The sequence below is a fragment of the Ursus arctos genome, unplaced genomic scaffold (genome assembly GCF_023065955.2).
Source record: "Ursus arctos isolate Adak ecotype North America unplaced genomic scaffold, UrsArc2.0 scaffold_31, whole genome shotgun sequence".
In the NCBI taxonomy this organism is placed as follows: Eukaryota; Metazoa; Chordata; class Mammalia; order Carnivora; family Ursidae; genus Ursus; species Ursus arctos.
In genome coordinates, this window is record NW_026622997.1 from 21,258,078 (window position 1) to 21,283,763 (window position 25,686).

The window sequence follows — 25,686 nt, forward strand, 5'->3', positions numbered from 1 at the left end:
AGCCCTAGCCAGAGAAAGAGAAAAGAGGTCTATATCATAAAGACACAGGGTCCTGCCCAGTGCAGCTGGGCTTCAGGAAGGGGGTAAATAGACACCCAGAACACCTGCGGCCCCTGTCCAACACCCATCTCCACTTTTCTTTCTGCAGATCAGCCTGCTCTCATTCTCAGATCTGTGTGGTGGAATGTGGCTGCTCCACAGTCCCTGGGGTCACATTTCAGTTGTGTCCGCTATCAGCGACTATCTTGCTCTTCCCACCACAATCCCAGCAATCCCGAAGAGAATCAGATTGGCCCAACTCAGGGCAGTCGTCTGTCCTTGGTTCATTCAACTGCCTTCAGTGATGGAATCAGGTAGTCCACGCTCCGGATGGAGGCAGGTTGCAGAGAAGCAAGGAGCATTGTGAGACGGGAGACTCCAAATTAATCACCTTATAAGTATTAGAATAAGACCAGTGCCCGAGAGCATCTGGGGAGGTAGTCCTACATGGGGCAGAAGAGGTGGGGAGGTCGATAACTCTGAAGCCCAAGGAAGTTATCACATAATTCTGCTTATGACATATTTCTGGGGAGGGTGTCTGTAGATTTCATCAATATTGAACAGGTTTATAAATTTTCCCATTACCAACAGCACACACACACATACACATACCATCAAGCAACCGCTTTTCTATAATACGATCCTATTAACATGAGCTGAACAATCCAGATCATTTAGGTAGGAGGTTGTATGGTTAGAGAGATGTCTGAGTTAACGAAATGTGATGCTAATGAAACAGAGAAGCTATGAATCATGAATCCAGCCCTAAGTACATTGTACTTCGTGAGACGTTATCATGTAAACAAGATTAAACTAAGAAAAACAAAACGCCTGCTAAACTTAGAGAAAAACCTTTTTAAAATTTTTTATTTTTTACAATTTGGAAAAGAATGTCCTTTTCCATGTAGGTTAGTTGGTTTAATACATTTTAAAATATGCTTCTTGATTCTGTTACCCATAAAATTATATAAGGAGAAAAAAATGTGAAAAGGGCTGCTAGGATTGAGGAGAAGATGGGGGTTTACATATAACTGCTTGGATCACCGTCTTTTACCTTGAACCCTAGTAAAGTGTTACGTGGCCTCAGTGGTTCTAAATTTCATAAGAAGTGTCAGTTTTTCTGCCTATTCTGTTTCCCTAAGTTATATGCATTGCATTTCTTTTACTTAAAAAAATTGCTATTTTTAATTTAATTTTTTAAAAATTATGTTTACATTTTAATTATTTTTAAAAAAGATTTTATTTTTAAGTCATCTCCACACCCAGCGTGGGGCTCGAACTCATGACCCTGAGGTCAAGCTTCGCATGCTCCACCAACAGAGCCAGCTGGGAGCCCCTTTAATTTTTAATTTTTAAAATTATACAACACATGCTGGTTGTAAAAAATTCTTGCAATCTGTAAGTAAAACAGGTATATTCTTTGACCCCCTCCTCCACTACACTTTCCTTTCTAAAGGTAGCTACTTTACCAATTTAGTTACGTGTCCTTTCCACACACATTTGTGAGCAAAGATCTGTAATGTGATTTGTAAACATTTTTTTTTCCAAGAGTCATCCATTATATTTTCATGCCTTAGTGTAATTGTCAATTTTCTCATTTACTTTCCTGTACATAGGTATAACTTTTCAACAATGTAGTCAATTCCCCAACTTTTATGTCGTTCTTCAAAAACATCAACCTTCTCAAGGCAATGAATGTTGCATTTTGAACCTGTAACAAGAAGAAAGGGAAACAAGCGAAAAGGTTAGTGAAGAATGCAGTTGAGGGGCACCTGAGTGGCTCAGTTCGTTGAGCATCTGATTGTTGATTTTGGCTCAGGTCTTGATCTCAGGGTCATGGGATCGAGCCCCTTGTCGGGCTTCACACTCAGCAGGGAGTCTGCTTGTTCCTCTCCCTCTGCCCCTCCCCCTGCTTGCATGTGCGCTCTCTCTCTAACATATAAATAAATAAGTAAAATCTTTAAAAAAAAAGAATGCAATCGGGGTTTCTTCTAAAAACTCATCAAATCATTTTATAAAAGCAGTGTTACTGAAGATTTTTCTTTCCTTTGTTTGTTTTAAAATTTTATTTAAGTAATCTCTACACCCAGTGTAGGGATCGAACTCCTGACCCTGAGATCAAGTGTCGAATGCTCTTCCAACTGAGCCAGCCAGGTGCCCCTCTTTTGTTTTGTTTTTCTTTTTAAGAGCTTTTTTTTAAAAAAGGTTTTATTTATTTGAGAGAGAGAGAGAGGGAGAGGGAGAGAAAGCACAAGCAGGGGCAGAGGGAGAGGGAGAAGCAGACTCCCCGCTGAGCAGGGAGCCCGACTCAGGGCTCAACCCCAGGACCCTGAGATCATGACCTGAGCCGAAGGCAGACACTTCACCAACTGAGCCACCCAGGCGCTCCCCTCTTTTTGTTTTTAATGGAAATGGGGAAATGCTAAGGGCAAACTGTCTGACTCTGAATTGCCATTAGCACTTACAAGTCCTAAGACCTAAATTAAACATACCATCTCTCTGGAAGAACTCAAAGGCCTCTCACACAAGCAGACCACTTATCGAAAAAGGCATATGACAGAGATCGGTCCCTTTTCTAGCATAAAATAGCCTTCAGTAAAAGGGTTTCTGACTTTCAGATTTTATAGACTTCTAGACACGTAGTTGGTAACAGGTAAAACAGTTAATTGTTCACTTTATTTAAAATGTAAATAACTTACCGAATAATTTTTTAACTTCAGCATCTGGAACGTAAAATGGTGGTCCTAGGTAAAAGAGAAACAGGGTGAAGAATAATTTCTATAGATCTAATTCTAAAGAGAAATTCTCAGGGCCCACCTCTCAGCTGGTTTCCAGTGACTTACGTAGACTTATTCCATACACAACATCATTATCAGATTGGCGAGGATGTGACTTCCTCTATTTCTTCTTTTGCACATGTCCTAGCAAAGAGGTAGACTGGCTTTACTGAGGGGATGCCAATGTTGGGTGCCCATCTCCAGCTTAGATGAGACGACTGGGCCAGCCATGGGACTTGGGAACTTTTCTTTATTTTTTCCTTTCTCATGTTTTTATTTAAATTCCAGTTAGTTAACATACAGTGTAATATTAGTTGGAGGTGTAGAATTTAGTGATTCTCACTTACATACAACACCCAGTGCTCATCACAAGTGCCCTCCCTAATCCCCATCGCCCATTTAGCCCATCCCCCCACCTCCTCCCTTCTGGTCACCATCAGTGTGTTCTCTGTAGTTGAGAGTCTGTTTCCTGGTTTGCTGCCCTCTTTTTCTCCCCCATATGTTCATCTGTTTTGTTTCTTAAATTCTACATATGAGTGAAATCATATGGTATTTGTCTTTCTCTGACTAACTTATTTCATTTAACATAATACACTCTAGCTCCATCAACATCATTGCAAATGGCAAGATTTCACTTTCTTTATGGCTGAGTAATAGTCCACTGTGTATACACACCACCTCTTCTTTATCCATTCATCAGTCAATGGACATCTGGGTTCTTTCCATAATTTGGCTATTGTAAATAATGCTGCAGTAAACATAGGGCTGCATATATCCCTTTGAATCCGTATTTTTGTATCCTTTGGGTAAATACCGAATAGTACAATTGCTGGGTTGTAGGGCAGTTCTATTTTTAACTCTTTGAGGCACCTCCATACTGTTTTCCAGAGTGGCTGCACCAGTTTGCATTCCCACCAACAGTGCACGAGGGTTCCCCTTTCTCTGCCTCCTCACCAAAACCTGTTGTTTCCTGTGTTGTTATTTTTAGCCCTATTCTGACAGGTGTGAGGTGGTATCTCATTGCAGTCTTGATTTGCATTTCCCCTGATGAGGAGTGATGTTGAGCATCTTTCCACGTGTCTGTTGGCCATCTGGATGTCTTCTTTGGAGAAATGCCTGTTCATGTCTTCTGCCCATTTTTTAACTGGATTATTTTTTGGGTGTTCAGTTTTATAATTTTTTTAAAGATTTTATTTATTTATTTGAGAGAGAACACAGAGGGAGAGTGGGAGGGAGAAGCAGACTCCCCACTGAGCAGGGAGCCCCTTGCAGGGATCAGTCCCAGGACCCTGAGCTCATGAGCTGAGCCAAAGGCAGACGCTTAACCGACTGAGCCACCCAGGTGCCCCGTATAAGTTCTTTATAAATTTTGGATACTAACCCTTTATCAGATATGTCATTTGCAAATACCTTCTCCTATTCCAAAGGTTGCCTTTTAGTTTTGTTGATTGTTTCCTTTGCAGTGCAGAAGCTTTTTATCTTGATGAAGTCCAATAGTTAACTTTGCTTTTGTTTCCCTTGCCTTAGGAGACATACCTAGTAAGAAGCTGCTACGGTCAGTGTCAAAGAGGTTACTGTCTGCGTTCTCTTCTAGGATTTTTATGGTTGCAGGTCTCCCATATAGGTCTTTTATCCATCTTGAATTTATTTTTGTGTACGGTGTAAGAAAGTTGTCCAGTTTTGTTCTTTTGCTTGGTGCTGTCCAGTTTCCAGGACTTGGGAATTTTAAAATCAGAATGAAGTTCATTCACAAATTCCTTGGCATTTCCTCCATCTTCTGGAGTATTGATTTTCCATGACTCCTGCACTCACTCACTCTCTATACGTCCTTCCCACTTTGCTGCAGGCCATTTACTTTAAAGGAAATGGAGCTTCTGCTCCTTTCAAGAGGTATTCTGAATTCCGGCCCCAGACAGAGCCTGTTGTGTTTTCTGCTCACAAGCCCTGCCTGTTCAGGAATGAAATTTAAATCAGATTAGCAGAGCTGAGGTCTGTCTCCATTAATTTCTATTTCCATCTGATAATTGTGGACACTAGGTCTCATCTTTTAATGAGCTTTTAAGATCCGATTTACTCACACAGAAAAAAATACTAGCATATGTAATTATTTATAAAATACCACACTTAAAAAAAAAACTCTGTTAAAAATCAAAAAGGGGACTTTTCCAATAAAAGTCTATATATTTGGCTTTCACTCCTTCCTGAAAATAAAAGTTGAGTCATGGCAAAGTTGAAGCTTACAATGTTCAAGCCCATCAAAAGGAGTCCAGGAGAAAACGTCACTTTGATAAGTTCAAAACAAAGATCGTTATTAAAGAATGCGGTACATTGTAAAATTTCAGAAATTAAAAAGCTGTAATAGTTAAGAAATTTTTCTGCACAACTCCTGTCGCCCCACATCCACGTCTCACCCATTGTCCTATGAGGGTGTGTCTGTGTGCGAATTTGTCTGCGTGCCCTAACACATCCCCACCAGCACAGATGAAGCCCATGTGCTCTGTTCACAGCAGGGCAACCGGTCCCTCCCTTCCTACTCCAGAGCTCATGAAACGTCTCTTTTATATTAGGCCATCCATTTCTCCCTCTCGTCTATAGTCTGAGCTGTGAATGGTCAACGAAATGGAAGACAAGAAAAACGTGCATCAATGGGGAAGAGGAGAAAAGGTTTATAGTTTCCATTTACCCAAACCAGACTTTTCTTCCTGTATAAAAAGCAGTATTCTTCCTGTGATCTAAATTAGGAGCAAATAATGCTATCCGTGTCATAGAATTAGATTAGGAAATGAGGCAACATCTTAGAAAAAGAAAAACCAAAGAAACTTTACCTGCGTGTTTAGTGGGATCATAAGAAAGAACAGCCAAGAGGTATTGGAACCCTTTTCGCGTTAGGGACAGCATGATATCTGCATAGCTGAAAAGAACACAACATAGTAAGGTGTGACATTTCTCCGCAAAGGCAAAACTGCAGGGGGCGAGAGGCAGAGAGGGAAACCAGGCTCACTGTCCTCTACATTGCTGAGTTTAATTCTTGTAACGACCCCCTGAAGTCAACTGGCATTCTAAATGCCAGAAACAGTCCACAAATTCTGTCACCTGCCAAAGCTGGGACATAGTAAAGATAGGAATCAAAAGGGGATGGGCTTCCAGAGCCCGTCAGATCGGAAGATGTGACATTAAGCCGAGCAGAAACACACACTTCCCGCAGCACTGCGAGCTCACACTGGGGCCAGGACCTGAGCGCTTGTTGGAAAGAAAGATGCTTGAGCTCCACTCTCAGAGCCTGATTCGGTGGGTCTGCTGTACGGCCTGGGATGCTGCAGTTTAACAATATCCTGGGGGGCTGGGTCCTCCCCAGGGGCATATGTGAGATGTACAAAACATAATTCCTTCCTCTATAGAGTTGAGACGGACGAGACTAACAAAGCAGGGGCACCTGGGTGGCTCAGTTGGTTAAGCGTCCGACTTTTGTTTTCGGCTCGGGTCATGATCTCAGGGTGCTGAGATCGAGCCCCGCGTCTGGCTCCAGGCTTAGTGAGGAGTCTGCTTGGGATTCTCTCTCTTTCCCTGTGAGCCCCCCCCCCCAAAGAAGTAGATACATCTTTAAAAAAAAAAAGAGGCAAAAATTCACGGGAGTATGAAATCAAAGCTCTGCAAACACAGCATAAAGCATGAGTGCTACCAGCACAGTCCTTTGTGTAGGTGTCCTGGAACACAGGTGATGCCCCGTCCCGGCCGTGTCTGATCGGTTCAGAATGGGGGGCACTGACTGGAACAAGGCCCATCAGCCCAGGGACCGGGAGCTGGGCCCGGTACAGAATACTGATCTGGACCAGTCAGATAACTGTGCTGGGAAATGGAATCGAGAGACCCAGAAAGGAGGTGCTGCTTAGCTGTCAGCACTGACCTAGAGCTTTTGTGGGGTGTGCTGGGTGGCGCTGGGGGTTGTGAGAAGCCTGACGTGTGGGAGCAGAGGTGGAGGAGGCCGAGAAAGCCGAATGGCCAGGGTAGGCAGACAGAGGAGACGGGCACAGGGAGCTAGAGAAGTCATGATGGACAGGCAGAGACGGGCAGACTGCCCAGCTCTGAGGGAGGTGCCGTGGCTCCTGGAACATGGATTTCTACTGGGCTTGAATGTGCTGTGATCCCTGCCCAGGGCTCTGGGAGAAACTGGGGAGGCAGGGGATTGGCATGGGGGTTAGGAGTAGGCACTTGGCCAGATGCCAGAGCTCGAAGCCCAGCCTTTCCGCTTAGTGACTATATGAGCTTGACACATTCTTAACCTCTGTCTGCCTCAGTTTCCTCATCTGTAAAATGGGGATCAGACTAGTAACCAACTCACAGGTTGTGGTGTGTATTCATTGAGTTTACACACATGAAGTGCTTAGAACATTGCCTGGTATGAGATAAGCACCTAGGTTCGTTTTTTCTTATTCTCTTTAGCAGATGCCCCTAGCTAGGGCTGGCTTGAGGGGGTCACAAGTCTTGCAAGAGAAAATGCAAGACCAAAGCAAACTCTTGAACAAAAAACCTCAGGGATGCCTGGGTGGCTCAGTCGGTTAAGCGTCTGCCTTTGGCTCAGGTCATGATCCCAGGGTCCTGGGATGAGTCCGGTATTGGGCTCCCTGCTCAGCGGGGAGTCTGCTTCTCCCTCTCCCTCTGCCCCTCCCCCCTGCTCGTGAGTGGGCTCTCTCTCTCTCAATAAATAAATAAAATCTTAAAAAAAAAAAAGAAAAAGAAAAACCTTAACTTTCTGATTGTTGGTCTTAAGAAGAAGGAAGCAGCAGGGCGCCAGGGTGGCTTAGTGTGTTGAGCAAATGGCTCTTGATTTTGGCTTAGGTCATGACCTCAGGGTGTGAGATTGAGCTCCACCTTGGTCTCCCCACTGAGCAGGGGGGGGGGGGTGTTCTGCTTAAGAATCTCTCTCTCTCCCCCTATGCCCCCCAACTCCCTGCTCACACTCTGTATCTCTCAAAATATATAAATCTTAAAAAAAAAAAAAAAACAGAAGAAGAAGGAAGAAGTCACTGTTGTCCCCGAGCAGGTGATCAGTCAGACTGGTTTGGCAGGGTTTCCTAGGACTGACACACTTCATTCCCTTTGGAATGTGGACTTTCTCAACCACTTTCAAAAAATTCAGAAACATGAGAGAGGTTTGCCCCACTGATTAACGTTAGGCCAGACACCTGAGGGTCCCAGCACTTGCCTGCGTGCAATCAAAGCAGGAGAAATGCCCAGTATTCATGACAGGAGCGAGATAAAGTTCAAACAAGCACCAGGACGAAGGGAAAGAGATGTATTTTTCTGTTGGCCTGACGTAAGTGGTTATTCCGGTAACAAAGGCCAACATGTTCTCAGGTGTGCTTGGGGCTGTGCTCACACACACTCGCACGCACACATGCACGCACAAGTGCACACATGTCACTGGGCTGCCAGGAAAGAGAGAGGGGGAACCAGGAGGACACAGAGTCTGTGGCTAAGCTGGAACTGGACGCCCTAAACGAGACTTCTAGAGGGGGTCTCACTACTCATTGGTAACCATGAAACAACAGTCCAGAGGCCACTTAGATGGCCTCTATATCTGGGACAGAGGAGGCGGTCGTGGCTGGTTGGAAACAGTGCGTTTCCTTTGCTATGAGTCTAGTTTGCTCTCATGTGTGTATTTGACAAGTATTTGTTAAGCCCCTACTATGTGCTAGACATACACTCCGCCAGCTGGTGGGGAGATAACACAGTGCGCGTGCTCTGCCCTATGGTGAGCTCGGGACTTGCAGCTTGCTCCCCACCATGTGGATTTCAGCCGTGCAAATCAGCCCCCCGCAAGGACTCGCCTCAAGAGGATAATCGTCCTCAGGGAGGGGGAAACACCCACAAAGGCAGACCTCCCGCAGATGTGGGTTTAGGAGACACACGTGGTGTATTATGGAAACAAGGAAGCTGCCCGGGATACTGGGAGTTGCTCAAGGACACGGACGTCACACAAGAAATGCAAAGCAGACACTGACATGTGATGTGGACGTCTCGGAGGAAGAACAGAACTGGGAAGGGCAGATACTGGGCACAGTTCGTTCCATTATTTCCCCAACGTGGCACAGTGTATATTTAGAACGTGGTAGGACCTTAGTACTCATTTGTTGAATGACTGAATGAAAATAACGGACGCAAAGGGCTCAGTAAAGAAGCAAGGGCAGGAGACAGGCAAGTACAAGCAAACGCTGATGATGGTCCCTTAGGGAATGGCGACCTCTAGGCGTGTGAGGAAGGGGAAGGTTCCAGAAGGAGGTGAAGGAAGAGGACTGGCAACAGAAAGAAAAAGGAACACAGGAATGTGAATTATCACTGAAGGAAAATATATATTAAGAAAATGTGTGGGGTGCCTGGCTGGCTCAGTCAGTTAAGCGCCCAACTCTTGATCTCAGCTCAGGTCTTGATCTCAGGGTTGTGAGTTCAAGGCCTACATTGGGCTCCAGGCTGGGTGTGGAGCCTACTTAAAAAAAAAAAAAAAAAAAAGGAAAGAAAATGTGGCATAAGGGGTACCTTGCTGGCTCTGTCAGTAGAGCAGGGACCCTCAATCTTGGGGCTGAGTTCAAGCCTCACATCGGGGTGGAGATTACTTAAAATCTTTAAGGAAAAAAAAGAAAATGTGGCAAGGTCTACCTAAAGAAGATTAGGTTTGGCAATCAGCTTGACTCATCAAGCAATTAATTTTTAAGAAATAAAAATTTTATTTCTCTGATGTGTATGCAAGCCTTTGGACATGTGTTAAGAGTCTGCCTCCATACCACAAAATAGTTCAATAGTTATATGCCATCTCCAAGTAAGTACGTGATGATATTTGGATTGGAAAGTACATAGGAGCAGCCATGTTTTACTCTGTATGCTTTCTCATGTTTCAATTTTATTTTCTCGTAAGAGTAGGTACAGTAGGAATGGTCAAAAACATCACCAACCAAAGCTCTGACAGAATAGCAGCTAATATTCAGACAGTTACGGAGAGTAGACAGGTACTTTCCACATACGTCCTTCCCGTTAATTCCCACAGTGACTCCTGCAGGGTGAATAACGCAGGGATCATGAGCTTGGGCTTTGACCAAACTGGGTCTGAGTCTCAATTCTGTTGTGTATTAGCTGCCTGACTTCAAGCAACCTGATCTCTTTGACCAAAACTCAAGCCTTGTGTTGGGCTCCACCCTCCATCCTTCCTCATCTGTAAAATGGGAATAATGGTGGCACATGCCCCACAGGGTTGTTTGGTGGATTCAAGGTGTTGATAGAGTGTTTCAAGCAATGCCTGGCACATGGCAAGTCCCCAAAATGCCTACGAGGTAATGTTAGTGGAGGCGGTGGGGGCGGTATTAGCAGACACGCCCCCATCTTGCAGAGGAAGGAGTCAGCTGAGACCTGGAGAAGTTGAACACTTGGGTCAAGGCAACACAGCTTGGAAGTGACAGAGCCACAAGCCTCGAACCAGCTCTCCACGGTCATGGCCAAATCCTATCGTTTTTACACAGAGATGGTACTGAATTTAAGTCTTCTAATTCCAGATACAAGAAGCTATTTCAAACTAGTGAAAGTCTAACTAATTTTCTGGGGCTCACAAAAAGTACAGCGTGTTAAATGAAAAAGGCCAAAAAGGGAAAGCTGGTGTAATTAAAGAAACCAAATTACTGGGGCGCCTGGGTGGTGCATTCGTTAAGCATCTGCCTTTGGCTCAGGGTGTGATCCCGGCGTTATGGGATCGAGCCCCACATCAGGCTCCTCCGCTATGAGTCTGCTTCTCCCTCTCCCACTCCCCCTGCTTGTGTTCCCTCTCTCACTGGCTGTCTCTGTCTCTGTCAAATAAATAAATAAAATCTTTAAAAAAAAAAAAAAGAAAAGAAACCAAATTACTAACCATGCACGATCGCCTGGGTTAACAGCAACTAATGCTCCTCTATCCCAGATCCGGTCAAATTTGCCAATATTGGCTCTATCAGGAAGAAAAAGAAAGAAAAATACATCTTATGTAAGAAAAATTGAGTCTTGAACAAGGAGCACAGCATTCCCGGTGGTGCGTGCTGCTGTTTCACTAGCTGTCAAGACATCGGGATCTCCGGCTGCTTTTCTCGAGTCTGCAGGGACATGTGGATGTGGGTGTGAGGAGCTCCTTCCAGCTTCAGGAGCTGGTGGCAGTAGCCTCCCCCCTGTGCTCTGACTTGGGCGCACAGAGGAGAACTACAGGACCATTTGTGACAACCTGCCCCTGGCCCCCCGATAAAGTACCAGGGCCTTTCAGGAGATAAGGTATCACCACCTTCTGCACTTGGAAATTCCTTTCTCTCACTGATCAGGTGTAAAACGAAGACACTGTCTTGCTCTTCCTTCCTTCTCCTGACCTGCCTCGAGTCATAACGTGTTTTCTATATTTTGGAAGCTATCCAAGGACGAAGCTAGCAAGTGTGCCCACATGTAGGCTGTAGTCCAAAGAACTGCGGGATGGAGACATCCATGCTTCTGCAAGCAGAGGAGGGTAACGAAAAGTCCCTCCCTCCCCCAGCGTGGCCCGGCCAGCACTCAAGTTACTCAAAGTGCAGAGGTGGGTGGGATTCGGTCCTACCTCGGAAGATCAAAAAGGTTGCAACAGTACAACGAGATGTTTCCTGAAGAGCTCTGTAATGAAAGTCAAGAAAAAATATGCTATTTAGTTAGGAGCTACCTGGATGGTTAAGGAGAGACAAGAGGGTAGCCAAGCACAGCAACGGTGGTGGGGAGAGAACGTGTAATTAGACATGAAGAATGTAATCGTACTGCAAAGAATTTTTTTTAACGGAAAATAAAATAAAACCTTACTGCAAATATTTTTTTTTTAATGGCACTGTGTTTTTTTAGTTTTGTTTCGTTTGGTTGTTTGGTTTTTTTCAGACCTGTCTGGGCCCTTTGGGATCAACTCAAAGAGAAAAGTCATAGACGTTAACCCTGAAGGCTAGTTAGCTATTATTTTCAGACGTTGTTTTGTTTTAGCAATATTGACTTTAGCAGAGTCCTGAGATTTTGACACTGTTAAAGGTCAATAAACCGGTCCACCGACGACCAGGCAGGCTGATAGAGGAAGGTCGGATACTTCTAAAGTCACTCGTGCAAAGTACAGCTGTATGGACTCCTTCCTGGCTTTTCTCACATCCATTCATCAGCTAGTGGGCATTTATGGCCTGAGCCCCTGGTGGACAGGACTACCCGGGGTTCTGGAGAGTGGGTGTGAATCTGGTGCGGCCTCTGACCACAGCAAGGACAGCCTGGTAGAGCAGAGAGGCATGGGCGCAGAGGCGCATTAAGGACGGGATGGCCTGGGCTGTTCTGGTTGCGTGCCCGTGAACATGGGGACTCAGAAGACGGAGGAGGGAGCAGAGCTCGACAAGAAGCAGCCTCTGAAAGGGTGTCTGGCTGGATCTGCTAACATTATGGGCGGGGCGGAGGGCTGGGGGTGCAGTCCAGGGGGCATAAATGGACATGGATTCCACTGGGTCCAGGGGATATGAGAAGCCTGGGGTTGGGGGTGAGGATGAAGGGCAAGGAAGGAGAGGTCAGGACATGCCACTGTTGGACTGTATTCTGAAGGGAACCAACCAACCCGGGTTTACAAATAGAGGAAGGGTCTCTAAAGACCAGTCTGGAAGCACCATGGGGGTCAACCCAGAGGGGTGGGCGAGGTGGCAGAGAGGACAGCAGCGAGTCTCAACTTTCAGGAGCTTTAAATAGTACTGATGCTGGGGTCCACCCCTAAAGATTCTGCTTTAACGGGCCTGGGGTTGAGCCTCTGGACTGGGAATTTTGAAAGATCCGCAGGCCTTTGCGAATGTGCCCCCAAGTCTGAGAACCACCTCGAGGCTCTAGGATGAGCCTCTTTGGACTGAGTAAACTCCTGGAATGATTTGAGAACAGGGTGGGAGGAAGCTATAAAATAAAATACTATTAAGCCTCCTACAGACCTGCAATTAGTTTCAATATTTAGAAAACAGAGTACCTTGTGAGAGACTGAATGTACCAAGGGCGATGGCCAGACCACGTAGGACTAGAGAGCTTAGACCCATTGCAGCAGCCAGCCTGGAAGCCAAGCCACAGTCTCTGCCTCGATGACGTGTCAGGGTTGCCAGCCTCCCTAATTTTCATCACCTTTCCCCCTTCCAGCTCAAGATCAACCACAGAAAGCCAAATACACTCCCCCAGCCAATCCCACAGGATGCCGCCTCCCGCCTCCCGCTAGCCCACCGCCGCCTCCCGCTAGCCCACCGCCGCCTCCCTGCGCCGACAGCCCCATCAGCCTCCCTGTGGTTTCCAGCACAAAGCTCTCCCACCCCCTGCCTCTGAGCCTCTGCTCACCACAAGTGACAGGCCCCTCTGAAAAAACAGCCTCGCTTGCTCTCATCTGGGTGGTCTTTTATTCCCACATTCCTACCCCAAGCAGGCGAAGCAGTTCCCCCAGCTCGTTGTGGGCAGAGGATGAAGACAACCCCCAGATCTATCACTTCAGCCCAAACGCCGCCCGCAGCCCCAGAGACATAAAGCCATTTGCCAGTTACACCTTCACCAGTCCACAGTTCTCTTAAACTCATCGTCTTTTCTTTTTCTTTTTTTTTTTTTTAAAGGTATTTCTACACCCAACACAGGGCGTAGATTTAGAGTTTCATGCTCTATCCACGGAGCCAGCCGGGCGCCCCGAACTCATCATCCTGAGAACAAAACTCATTTTCTCTGCCCCTTCAGCTTGTTTCTCTTTTATTCTCCACCATCCACTCCAGTCATCTGGGCTGGAGATGCAAACTCAGCTCCCACTTCATCCACACTCACTTAATCCTAAACGCTGCCTGTGTGACATCCTCAACATTGCTTGACCTGCCTGTTCCTCTATATGCCCTATGGCCGTCCAAGTGCAAGCCCTCAAGGGCTCTCCCCTGGACCTCTGCTCATAGCCCCCCATCTGGTCTCTCTTCCAGGAGGCCACCTCCCTTGAAGCCGCAAGGGTGGTTCGTCTCAAAAGAAAATCCAGCCGAGTCACGCCCTCCTTAAAATCCTTACTGTTCAGGATGAAGGACCGGCCTTCCAGGGCCTCGGAGACCATGCACTGGCTGGCCTGCCTGTCCCGGCTCCACCTGTCACCATGTTTCAGTGAGCATTCCAAGGCTGGGTTAGGGGACTTTCCTCTTTGTTCCCTTCATACTCTGTGTCATGACGCTTAGCTCCGTGTATGACAAATAGCTTTCTCTGTGTTTTTCTTCTCTCCTAAGCCAAGAGATTCTGTAGGGCAGGGACTGTGTTTTTCTCTCTTCACTGTCTCATGCAGGGCGTGGTACAAGACGTTCTCAGAAATGCCTGTTTATAAATTTAAAAAATCAAACTTTGCTATCAGCTGTTATATATATTTGTGCATATCTGTGATGACCTATCTTTTTCAGCCCTAGCTCCTTAAACTCTGTAATGTTCAGGTGACTCTGTGTGAGAATGTGGGGTCACGTGACACTTGTATAGTAACTTAGGCTAAGAAAAAACCTTTCTTATGGGGACATGGGAATCATTATTTACTAAAAACAAGACAAACCTTGAAAACTTTGGCTCCAGGAATTTCCATCATGGGTTCTTCTGAGTAAGAAAGATTCTGCTCTGTAAAAAATTCCCGTATCCCAAGTTCACTGATTTCCACACCTACGACACTGTGTCCTAGGTCTGCAAACCTGCATGAAATCAATACATACACTTCAATTTTTATTTCAAATACAGTACTAAATAAAAGAATATACCCTAAAACACATACAACCCCCTTAATTTTAAGGGGTTTATATAAATTCAGGGTCACAGAGTTTCGTAGAACTCGTAGGGAAGTGGATCTATATATTCTGAAACTTAATGGTACATGGAGTTCTGAAAAATTGATTTATATGACCTTGGGAAAAAATTAAAAATTTGGAAAACTATACCTTAAAATGTTGATCTACTTACAGATGGGTTTGATTAGAAAAGTTTCTAATTAAAAGCATCCTGTGAATTAGAAATGCTTTTCAATTTCTCTAAATCAGCCCTGTCCATCAGAACTTTCTGAGCTAACGGAGGTGTCCATGCCTATACCATCAAATCCTGCACCACTAACCACATTGGCTGTTGAGCACTTGAGATGTGGCTAGTGTGATTTATTTTATTTTTTAAAAAGACTTGATTTATATATTTGAGAGAGCATGTGCACGGAAGTGCAAGGGGGGAGGGGCAAAGGGAGAGGGAGAATCTCAAGCAGGTGCTACACTCAGCGGGGTTCCCTCTCACTACCCCGAGGTCATGACCTGAGCAGAAATCCAGGCCCCCCCTAGTGTGACTTAGTTTAGATTGAAATAGCCACATGTGCCTAGTACCACCGGGCTAGAGAATAGGGGTCTAGAACATCAGCACCCATTTCTATAGTCTTATAAATTTATATTTACCTACAATAAACACCATCCAGAAATTTATCTAACTGCCATATGCAAATAACTAGTGTTCTCCAGGTAAGCTTTATAATTACAGAATCCACAGTCTTGGGATCTTGGACTCCGGAGGAAACAGTGCTAGTGGTACAGCCTTGATGTTTGTCAAATTAAATAAACACATACAGTCAGTTCTGCTATAATGCAACGTAGGCATCCCTAAAAATCACTGTGCCATGCAAAATCATGCAATAAAAACCGAAAGGCTTATGGGGAAGATGGGGGGTGGGGCACAACATTACAAACTTTGTTATAGCGGAATATTACTCAGCCATAAAAAAGAATGAGATCTTGCCACGTGTGACATGAATGGATCTTGAGGACATTATACTAAATGAAATAAGTTGAACAGAGAAAGACAGATACTGCATGGTCTCACTTATATGTGGAATCTAAAAAGAGAGAAAGAAAACCCAACCAAGCTCATAGATCCAGAGAACAGATTGGCGGTTGCCAGAGGTAGGAGGGGAGGGTGGTCAAAACGAGCAAAGGGGGTCAAAATTCCCAGTTATGAAATAAATAAGGCCCCTGGGGAGGTGATGCGCAGCGTGGTGACTGTAGTTAATAATACTAGAAAGTTAGTAAGGGAGTAGATCTTAAAAGTCCTTATCACAAGAAAAAAAAATTCTGTAACTACGTGTGATGATGGATGTTAACTAGACTTATTGTGGTCATTTTACAGCATATACAAATTACCTTATACACCTAAAACTAACACAAATGTTATATGTCAATTATACCTTACTTAAATTAAAAAAAAAAAACAACTGTTACACATTTGCCATAACTTATCTCTGTGAATCAGGATTTTCTCAAAAATATACAGTTACACTTTAGAAATAAACTGAATAAATAATGCATTTACAAAAAAAAGTTGTCAGTGCCACATTAAAAAAAGTAAGACGGGGGTGCCTGGCTGGCTCAGTTGGCGGAATGTGTGACTCTTGATCTCCAGGTTGTGAGTTCAAGCCCCATGTTGGGTGCTACAGAGATTACTTTAAGAAATAAAATTTTTTAAATGTTTTTTTATTATATTATGTTAGTCACTGTACAGTACATCCCTGGTTTCTGATGTAAAGTTCGATGATTCATTAGTTGCGTATAACACCCAGTGCACCATGCAATATGTGCCCTCCTTACTACCCATCACCAGCCTATCCCATTCCCCCACCCCCCTCCCCTCTGAAGCCCTCAGTTTGTTTCTCAGAGTCCATAGTCTCTCATGCTTCTTTCCCCCTTCTGATTATCCCCCCTTTCTTTATCCCTTTCTTCCCCTACTGATCTTCCTAGTTCTTATGTTACATAGATGAGAGAAATCATATGATAATTGTCTAAAAAATAAAATCTTAAAAAAAAAAAAAAAAGAGGGGTGCCTGGGTGGCACAGCGGTTGAGCATCTGCCTTCTGCTCAGGGCGTGATCCCGGCGTTATGGGATCGAGCCCCACATCAGGCTCCTCCGCTATGAGCCTGCTTCTTCCTCTCCTACTCCCCCTGCTTGTGTTCCCTCTCTCGCTGGCTGCCTCTCTCTGTCAAATAAATAAAATCTTAAAAAAAAAAAAAAAAAAAAAGAGCAGGAACCTAACAGAAATGGTGGCACAGTGTTTTAAACATGTTAAATGGCTGCAAAATATATAAATACCCCAGAGGGCTGGAAGGGCTGCAGCTTGTGAGTTATTGTGCCCTGACAGACAGAAGGGGGTTACTGGAAAGTTCTAAGCCCAGCTGTGGATGGGAGTGGCTCCCAGCACACAGGTCACCTGGGGTGTCCGGGAGCTGTTGCAGGCGTGTGCACGGGTGCGTCCTGTCCCTTCTCACATGACTGCACTCAGCTGCATGTGGTTTTTTGCTCTTACCTCATGCTTTTTGCACACGAATGACACATAAGTGAATGTGAAATTCACGTCATGCTCAAGTTGTTCCCTGATTTATCAATGGAGTCAGAGTGAAGTTAAACATTTTCAAAACAAGAGGTAGAGCGGAATTGATCGTACCTCTTACGCACACAAGACTATCACTTTCAGTGAGGTCAGAGCATAAACTTTATTTCTAAATTAAACATATAGTTCTAAAATAAACATATTAATAACTTGTCTTTTATATTTCCTACTGAATTTGTAAGTTAATATACAGGGGCTATCTTTTAATGTTTTATTATTTACTTGTTTATTAAATAATGGAATTTTTAAATTTTTATTTTATTAAGTAGGCTCAACACCCATTGTGGGTATTGAACTCATGACCCTGAGATCGAGTGCTGTATGCTCTTCCAACTCAGCTAGCCAAGTGCCTCTACTTGAGGACAATTTAGTAGTTTTTAATTCTCCATACAGTTATCCAAACTGGCTATGAGGAATTTTTTTTTTAAGATTTTATTTATTTATTTGAGAGAAAGAGAGTGAGAAAGAGAGAGCACAAGCAGGGGGAGGGGCAGAGGGAGAGGGAGAAGCAAGCTCTCCACTGAGCAGGGAGCCCGACATGGGCTCGATTCCAGGGCCCTGAGATCATGACCTGAGCCAAAGGCAGACACTTAACCGACTGAGCCACCCAGGCACCCTGGGCTATGAGGACTTTTATTTACATTTGAAAATTAAAGCAGAGCCTATTACAGACTGACATAAGCTGGATTATATTGGACTATATTGTCCTTAAAACAAAACCTAAGAAAATGTGTTAAACGTTTTATTTTAGTGCTTTTGGGCTTTGCCTTGTAGTTATCTATTTACATCTGATATCTGGACAGACCTCAATACACAGATGAGATACGTAAACGAAAAATCCTCTAATATAAAGGCTTACCTGCAATTGTAATAGCTTAGTTCTGGTACTTTTGTTACAAATGACTTTAGACCCCAAATATTCGACAATCACATTTAATTGTCTGTTTTATCATTCCATTTCCTAATCTTGTCCAAAATCCCTGCTAGTGCTAGATTGTTAACACGTAAGGACATGGCAGTAAGACAATCTGTTTATAGAGTTAATGATTTTCTTGCAAGTAGTTTCCAAAGCAACTCTTCTGGTTCAATGAGTTGGTTAGGTGTAAGTCTAATGATATAGTTTAAATATTCTCAATGTCATGGCCACCTGAGAATCGGATGCCACAGCTGCTGTGTCCCAAAGGCTCAGCTGGCTTCAAGAATGCCACATCTGTACTCGAAAATCAGCTCCGAATGCATTTGTGTTCTCTGGGTCACCCACCTACATTTATACAGGAAATAGAGCATTTCCAAGGTACTAAATTTTTCATTTACTAATCCTTTTTATAGATACTTTAAAATGTTCTTTCCTGCCTAATTACCACAACCTTCTCAACATTCAAGCTTTAAATTAATGGTACATCTTGGCATGTATAATAGTGTCCGTGCAGGGCATCTGGGTGGCTCAGTCGGTTAAGCGTCTGCCTTTGGCTCAGGTCATGATCTCAGGGTCCTGAGATCGAGGCCTGTGTCAGGCTCCCCAGTCAGCCGGGAGTCTGCTTCTTCCTCTGACCCTCCCTCACTCTCATGCTCCTTCTCTCTTAAATAAATAAGTGAAATCTTTTTAAAAAATAAAAAAAAAAAATAGTGTCCATGCATTATCATTGCAACTGAGTTCTTTTTTTTTTTTTTTTTTTAAGATTTTATTTATTTATTTGACAGAGACAGCCAGTGAGAGAGGGAACACAAGCAGGGGGAGTAAGACAGGAAGAAGCAGGCTCCCAGTGGAGCAGGGAGTCCAATGCGGGGCTCCATCCTAGGACTCTGGAATCATGCCCTGAGCCGAAGGCAGACGCGTAACAACTAAGCCCCCCGGGCGCCCCGCAACTGAGTTCCATATAGAAAATGATTGCCAGATTTGTGACTTTAGGGTAATCTGTAGTAATAGCGTCTTCACAGAGAATTACTCACAAGAAATAACTTCCTCATCACTAGTTTTATAACAATGATTTTTTAAAAATAATCACCTATGTGCTCATAGTGGGAGGGGAGAGCTGGGCTGAACCGTGGGCTACACGTTGTCTTGCCGAAGAGTTGTATTTCATTTTGAATTTTTCTGTCCACCTCTATTAAAAATATCTAAAATTAACTTAGCCAAATTCCTAAACCACCTACAAAAATGAACCTGGGCACAAAGAAGTTGCAGATATAAGAGAGAAGGCTAGTCCTCTGTACGCCCTGCGACCCCACCACTGGTTCCAAACTATAATTTTTTTTCTTAGAAACTCAATACAGAAAGACTAGATCACACCAGTGGTTTGTACTGTGCCTTACTGTTTGTGAATATTTATCTCTATGAACCCATCAGTAACAGTCTACTAAAAATCAAGAATCACTGTGCACGTCCTGAGAATGGAATTTTTAAACCTACATCCTATTAAATATTTACCCAGCGTATGTGTCATCAAGAGAAGGAAGTGTGTGAATGCTTATCTGCTCTTACCATTTCATCTCAACTGCTTTTCCACAAAGAGGAAAAAATACCCTCAGTCCATTCTCGCCTTTAAGGAAAGTATCCAAATGCTTCTTTAATAGCCTGGGGAGGAAGAGATATATTTTTGTTTTCGTTAGCCCAATGCACAGAGGAAAGGACTACACTCGTAGGAGGCTAAGTACTCTGCGTGCATGATCTCTGAATATTCCCCACAACTTCACAGAGTAGAAAACATTCATTATTATTCTCTCCAGTTTGTACATGAAGGAAGAGGGAGGTGAGATAACTCGCTTAGTCACATAGCTCGTGAGTAGGTAATCTGACTAACCTCAGGGCTTGCCCCATTAGTAATTCAAAGTTATTTTTTTCTTAATGTTTTAAAAATTCTTCATTAATTTCCTGAATGTGTGTGTGTGTGTGTGTGTGAGAGAGAGAGAGAGAGAGAGAGAAAGGGAGCGAGATGGGGAGCCTCTGGACCCACTGAATTTTTCAACATTCCTTTTATGGGAAGTTCTCTAAACATGTACTCAGGTCTCTGACTTTGAAGCTCTGGGAAGTTTATTTCTGTAGTTTCTCTCTGTAGAGACGTGGCTCTTCCAAGGTCACCCGCACAACAAAGATAACCCAAACGCTGGCTCTGGGAAGATGCCCCAACTACCACTCAGTGTGCAAAGGTGATGATGATGATGTCGTTGTCCCCTGGGAAGTCAGGTGGCTGCCGAGAACAAGACTTAGCACTGGCCCAGACACCATCCTACCTCCCGTATTAACTTCTCTCTGCTTCTCTTCCTCCACCACGTAGAGAACACTTTACATTTGTACACACGCTCTCGGAAAGCAAAGTCAGGACGCTGCCACTTTTCATGGGGCGCCTGGGGGGCTCAGTCAGTGAAGTGTCTGCCTTCAGGTCATGATCCCAGGGTCCTGGGATGGAGCCCAGCGTGGGGCTCCCTGCTCAGCGGGGAGCCTGCTTCTCCCTCTCCCTCTGCCCCTCCCCCTCTTGCCCTACTCATGCTGGCGCTCTCTCTCTCTCTCTCTCTCTCTCAAACAAAGAACACCACCACTTTTCAGTATAAAGAGATCTACACATTAATGTGGGCATCTGCTGTATATATAAATAGGCATGACCAATACCCAGATGCTACGGGGGCTTAAAAGAAAGATGTATTTCATGAATCTCAGATGCCTGCAACTGTAAGTCACACTATTATTTATACACCCTGGGGAGAGATCAGATTGCCGATCAGCCTATGACGTCCCAGAGACGCGTGCTATTTCAGAGACGCTAAAACATGAAAAACTAAACCCGTGCTTCGTAAAATCAGTCAAATAATGTGTACCTATATTACTATTTCTATTTCCAAAGTCAGTTTCTGATAGAGCATTTCTCTGTCATAAACCAAACGTTTCTTACTGATGTCCTTGCTCTTGATGGAATCCAATTTTGCGGCTCACCCACTTTTCTTGCCATTCTTCCAGGGTCAGTACTTGGTTTTTCTGTACCTCGGTATCAGGGTACTCTTTAACCTCAAGGAATGTTCTTGTATCTTCCATGGTTCCGGAGACACCTTTGCCTGACAAGCAGATGGCTCCAATGCCTGCATGGAAAATATATGTAATGTTGTTATTTAAGGGCATGGCAATTCTATTGATGAATGAAATAAAAACCGATTATCCTTAGCTGACTGGCTTTTAAAAATATTTCAACACCCAAGGAAAAGCCATCTGAAAAATTACTTTTCAGTGACTCTGGTGGTAGAGGCATACCTGATACTACATATTAGGAAGGAGCTTTAAATAAACGGAATTATATCTTAATGTTAGAGTCCAAAGGGCTTAAGTTTTAAAAAAAAGAGAGGACAAAAAACGCCCCCCAAAACAAGCAAACAAACAAAAACAACAGGCAGGCCACACTTTATAATTTTTGTAAGCTTAGAATTTTTTCTAGCATCTCACTCTTTAATTTTTAACATTTCTTTTAATGCTTACTTCTTATTTTTTAATCTGTTATAATGTATATGATTTAAAGAGTTTCAGAGTCACGAAGACAGCAGTGAGAAAGAGTGAGAACTCTTTTAGCTGAGTCTTGCAATCTAGCTCTGTATCTCAAAATAGCATGCTTATTTTCTATCTTGATTTTTCATTTCTAGGTAGCATGGAGAAAAGATACCCATTTCACTCTTTCAACTTCCCAACACACACCACTTTCTCATTTTCCCCATCCTTTTAACATAGACATAGCCTATTTATTTTTAAAGTTTATCTATTTACTTAAGTAAGCTTTCCATCCAAAGTGGGGCTCGAACTCCCAACCCCAAGATCAAGAGTCACATGTTCCTCTGACTGAGCCAGGCAGGTGCCCCCACATAGACACAGCCTATTTTTGATGAAATACTTGGGGTACACATTCTTATGACCACGTAAATACTATTCGCAGCTAAACCATATAGTATTCTGTGATTACTTTTCCTTTCCAGCACAAATTTTTAATTCTGCAGTTAATAACTGTCTTGCTTTTTCATTTATAAAATTCCTATGTACTTGCTACTAATTGAACTCCAAACTCCACCAATTATCCTAATATCCTGTCAATACACTCTCAATCTTTTCCGTTATCAGATATCCTACCAATATTACCCTCTTGGAGAAGACTCTCCAAAGACTTCTGAGCTGCATGCTCTCCACTTTTACTACATGGCTAGCATTCTGGGATCTCTCTTGATCATCACCCTGAAGATTTCTTCATCTTTTGATGAATCTCCTGTTTCTTTTATCCTATGTTTCCCTCTTTCTTTTTTTCTTTAAACTGTCCTTATACCAATGAAGCACAACCTCCAACGGCTTTCTAAGAAAGGGTGCATAGGAGAAAAGATTTTTGCGACTTTGCATAACTTCATACTATTCTCAATCCTTGATGTGTAGTTTTTGTGGGTATAGAATGCTTGGTTAGAAAACTTTTTTTTTTTCCACAATTTTGAAAAAGTCATTCCGTTGTCTTCTAGTTTCCAGAGATATTGCTTAAGTTCAAAGACATCCTGATCCCAATATTTTCCATGAGGCCAATATGTTTTTTCTCTCTCACAAGGCTTTTCCTTTGCCCCTAGTTTTTCCAATTTCATAATTCTATGCCTTCTTTTGGGTGTGTTTTCAACCATTTGGCTGAGTTCTTTTAATCTGGAAGGTCATATCCCTCAATGCTGGAAAAAATCTTGAATTATTCATGTCTCTCTTTTGTTTCTATTTCTCTTTCTGGGACCCCTTTTATTTGGCTGTAGAAAACCTCCTGACCTAGTATTATACAGTTCTCATTTTTTTTTTTCTATTTTCCAGCTCTTTGTCTTTTTGCTCTATTTTCTGAGACTGCCTTAATTTTTTATCTACCTTTCTAGTTTTTAAATAAAATTTCTTTTTATTTGGTTTTTCTTCCCTGCTGTCAAGTCTTTAATTTTCAAGAGTATATTTTGTTTCTGACGTTCTTTTTATATTATTTTGTTATTTCACATATAGACTGGATATAATATTTTATCTGCATAGTCTGCTCCCTATGAGTCACTCTATTTGTTTGTCTTCTGTCTTTTCAACTAGTGACTTTCCTCAAATGCTTAGCAATTATTATTATCTGCTCATGTTTAAGAGTAGTACCAAAAAGCTGATTAGATGTTTAAGTTTGTGGGTGGGCTCACTGACTGTAAGCTTCACTGTAAGGATGATAGGAGTGGATTACATGTGGAAACCTAAATGTCATTATTTTTATTTTCTTTTGACTGGTCAGACTTTCCATAGATGGCTCTCCCAACCCCTGTTGTAAGGATCAAGTGGGGGCCCTGGTTCTATACTCACGTGAGAAAAGCATAGACGTGAGAGAGGGTCCCAACATTCAGTTTGCCTGTGTTCAACTAGTCTCCATTTTCAGTATGGTACTCCAGTCCCCAACTGTGTCTCCCAGTCCAGAGAGTCCTTACCTTCTGCAGGGAATAACGCCTCCCCCCAAACTCTGCTCGTGCAGCAAAGGACAGGCAGTTGCCTTGTTGCAGGAAGTTGGGAAAGGGATCTGGGGATTTAGCCTTTTCCAAACCAGAATTTTCAAGCAATGCTTCTACTTTCAATCATACCCTTCCACCTCCTGGAGGAACCTGGTACCGCTAATTCCTGAGCATTTGGGGATTCTGTAATGCAAACAGGGTTGTTTATTGGCTTTCCCCATTGCTAGTTTAGAACTTAGCTTTCTTCAGTCTGCAATATCCTTTACCACTTGTCCATCTGCCTTCTAGATTTCAAAATTTTATTGCGCTTGTCTCTTCATCTGTTCTCCCTACCGTAGTGGTTTATGCCTTTAAAAAACCCTGTTGTTGTTTTGGTGGGGTTTCAGGAGGGAGCAAATGTGGGTTTGATGTCCTATCTCTATTCCATAAGTTCGTATTTTCAAATAATTTTATTGTAGTTCCTTTTTTGCATGGGAAAATGCACACAAAAGGAACTGAGGGAAAAAAAAAAAGGACACCTAAACATAACTGCAAATCTGTCTGAAGGTATGAGGAAAATGTCCTTTCAATGTGAACTCTGTAATACTAAGGACAATATAACTTGATTAATTCTAATATTCCTTTTGAATCAGTGAAACTAATTTAGTTTGGATTATACTAGCATGCTATTATTGGCAGGTCTAATTTAATGTTTTATTAATGAAAATAGCAAAATAGTCACCTACAAGCAGGTATTTCAGGAAAAGTTCCCTTTATTGCAAAATTTGGTTCCAGGGGGCTTAGGATTTAAGGAGAAGGCACCCCCCCCCCACCCCCCTGGTATTGGGAACATAAATTCACTTCTTAGAAAACATTTGTTAACAAATGCTTTTGCAAGGTCCTGTTGATGTCAGGAGGTAACTCTCAGTCTTCTGAGAGGTCAGAGAGAGGTATCTGATTATATTGGGTACAGAAAAGCAAAAGAGAGTTACAGTTTTCCCGTCTACATTTTCAGCCAGAAACTTTGGAACCTGAGCTCCAGCCTTCATAAAGCTGTTCTCTACTTAAAACAAAAGGAAAGCATAATTTCATCATAGAGCCAGGGCAACCTGAAATTGTACAATTCTATCCTTTTCACACAAACTCGAAATGTAAGTTAACATCGTGTATATAACTTAACCACTTCTTAGCTGTTCTAATGGCATCTCAATGTGTACTTGCCCACGTGCTTTTCAGGAGAAATAGTTTCTTTTTCTAAAAAGATAAAAGTGCAAATTATAAGAATCAGGAAAGACAAAGTTCACAATTGTACCTCCCATACACGGAAGCAGGTGATGTGCTAGTTTGGCCCCCTAAGTCCTCTTTGCATGGACTCTCAAGTCTGGTTTCTCTCCTTTTCAAAAAAACATGTTTCTGTTTTAGATTTATTTTTAAATGTTTTTAATTTGAATAATAACTTCTCTAAAGGGCGCAGATTTTAAGAGTATGGGTCAGTGAATTTTTAGATATGCATACACGTGCGTAACAACCTTGGAGCAAGACTGAATATTTACAGCACCCCAGTTCCCACTCCCCCACCCCCACCCTCGACCCCAAAGCATCACTATTTAGCAAGTACTTCTCTTTTCTTAAAAACCGCTAATACAGAACGATGCTTTGGGGGCACTTTAAATCATGAACTCAGAAAGGTCATTCATCGCCCGACCTCGTTATTCCCAGGTCCCATTCTGCTTCCTGAACCCCATTTCAGGGCGCGGATTGCTGGGCTGCCCACGCTCGTCAAGATACCCCAGTCCGGAATCCCATCACAGGCTCGCACCTAGCAAGTCGTGCCAACTCTCCCGCACCCTCTTGCGCCCAGGGAAGCCTACCTCGCGCGGGGCCAGCAGCCTGCAGCTGGTTCCGGCGCAGCCGCGGGCCCCAAGGACGGAGCCCGCGTGCCCCGCCCCCGGGCCAGCCCCCTCCCCCTCCCCTCCCCCTCCCCTCCCCTTCCCTTCCCTCCCCCTTCCCTGCGC

The 25,686-nt window shown here is 43.5% G+C and overlaps 1 protein-coding gene across 6 annotated transcripts; it reads right to left on the bottom strand.

Moving 5' to 3' along the window:
- Window positions 1–879: 879 nt before the first annotated feature.
- Window positions 880–25,627, bottom strand: TPMT (thiopurine S-methyltransferase). 6 transcript variants are annotated; one of them, XM_026511553.4, is made up of 9 exons: window positions 25,543–25,627; window positions 21,124–21,307; window positions 19,719–19,811; window positions 14,386–14,518; window positions 11,410–11,462; window positions 10,708–10,782; window positions 5,642–5,727; window positions 2,739–2,783; window positions 880–1,750 (listed from the first exon to the last, which is right to left on the bottom strand). In XM_026511553.4, the coding sequence occupies exons 2-9, from the start codon at window positions 21,261–21,263 to the stop codon at window positions 1,638–1,640; spliced, it is 738 nt and encodes a 245-aa protein (XP_026367338.1). In that variant the 5' UTR covers window positions 21,264–21,307; window positions 25,543–25,627; the 3' UTR covers window positions 880–1,637. The 6 variants fall into 6 exon arrangements, 5 of the variants coding, with proteins under 5 accessions (XP_026367338.1, XP_026367339.1, XP_048081647.1 ...); XM_026511554.4 differs by having other exon boundaries at window positions 25,377–25,593; XM_048225690.2 differs by having other exon boundaries at window positions 25,491–25,587.
- Window positions 25,628–25,686: the final 59 nt, after the last annotated feature.

What these genes read in the sequence shown, in the direction of transcription:
- TPMT (XM_026511553.4), bottom strand. Translation starts at nt 21,263, where the DNA reads ATGGAAGATACAAGAACATTCCTTGAGGTTAAAGAGTACCCTGATACC. An exon ending in AACCCAGGCGATCGTGCATG is followed by an intron (nt 5,728 to 10,707) that starts GTTAGTAATTTG and finishes TGTTCTTTTCAG; the next exon opens with CTATGCAGATATCATGCTGT. An exon ending in TGAAGTTAAAAAATTATTCG is followed by an intron (nt 1,751 to 2,738) that starts GTAAGTTATTTA and finishes TTCTTGTTACAG; the next exon opens with GTTCAAAATGCAACATTCAT.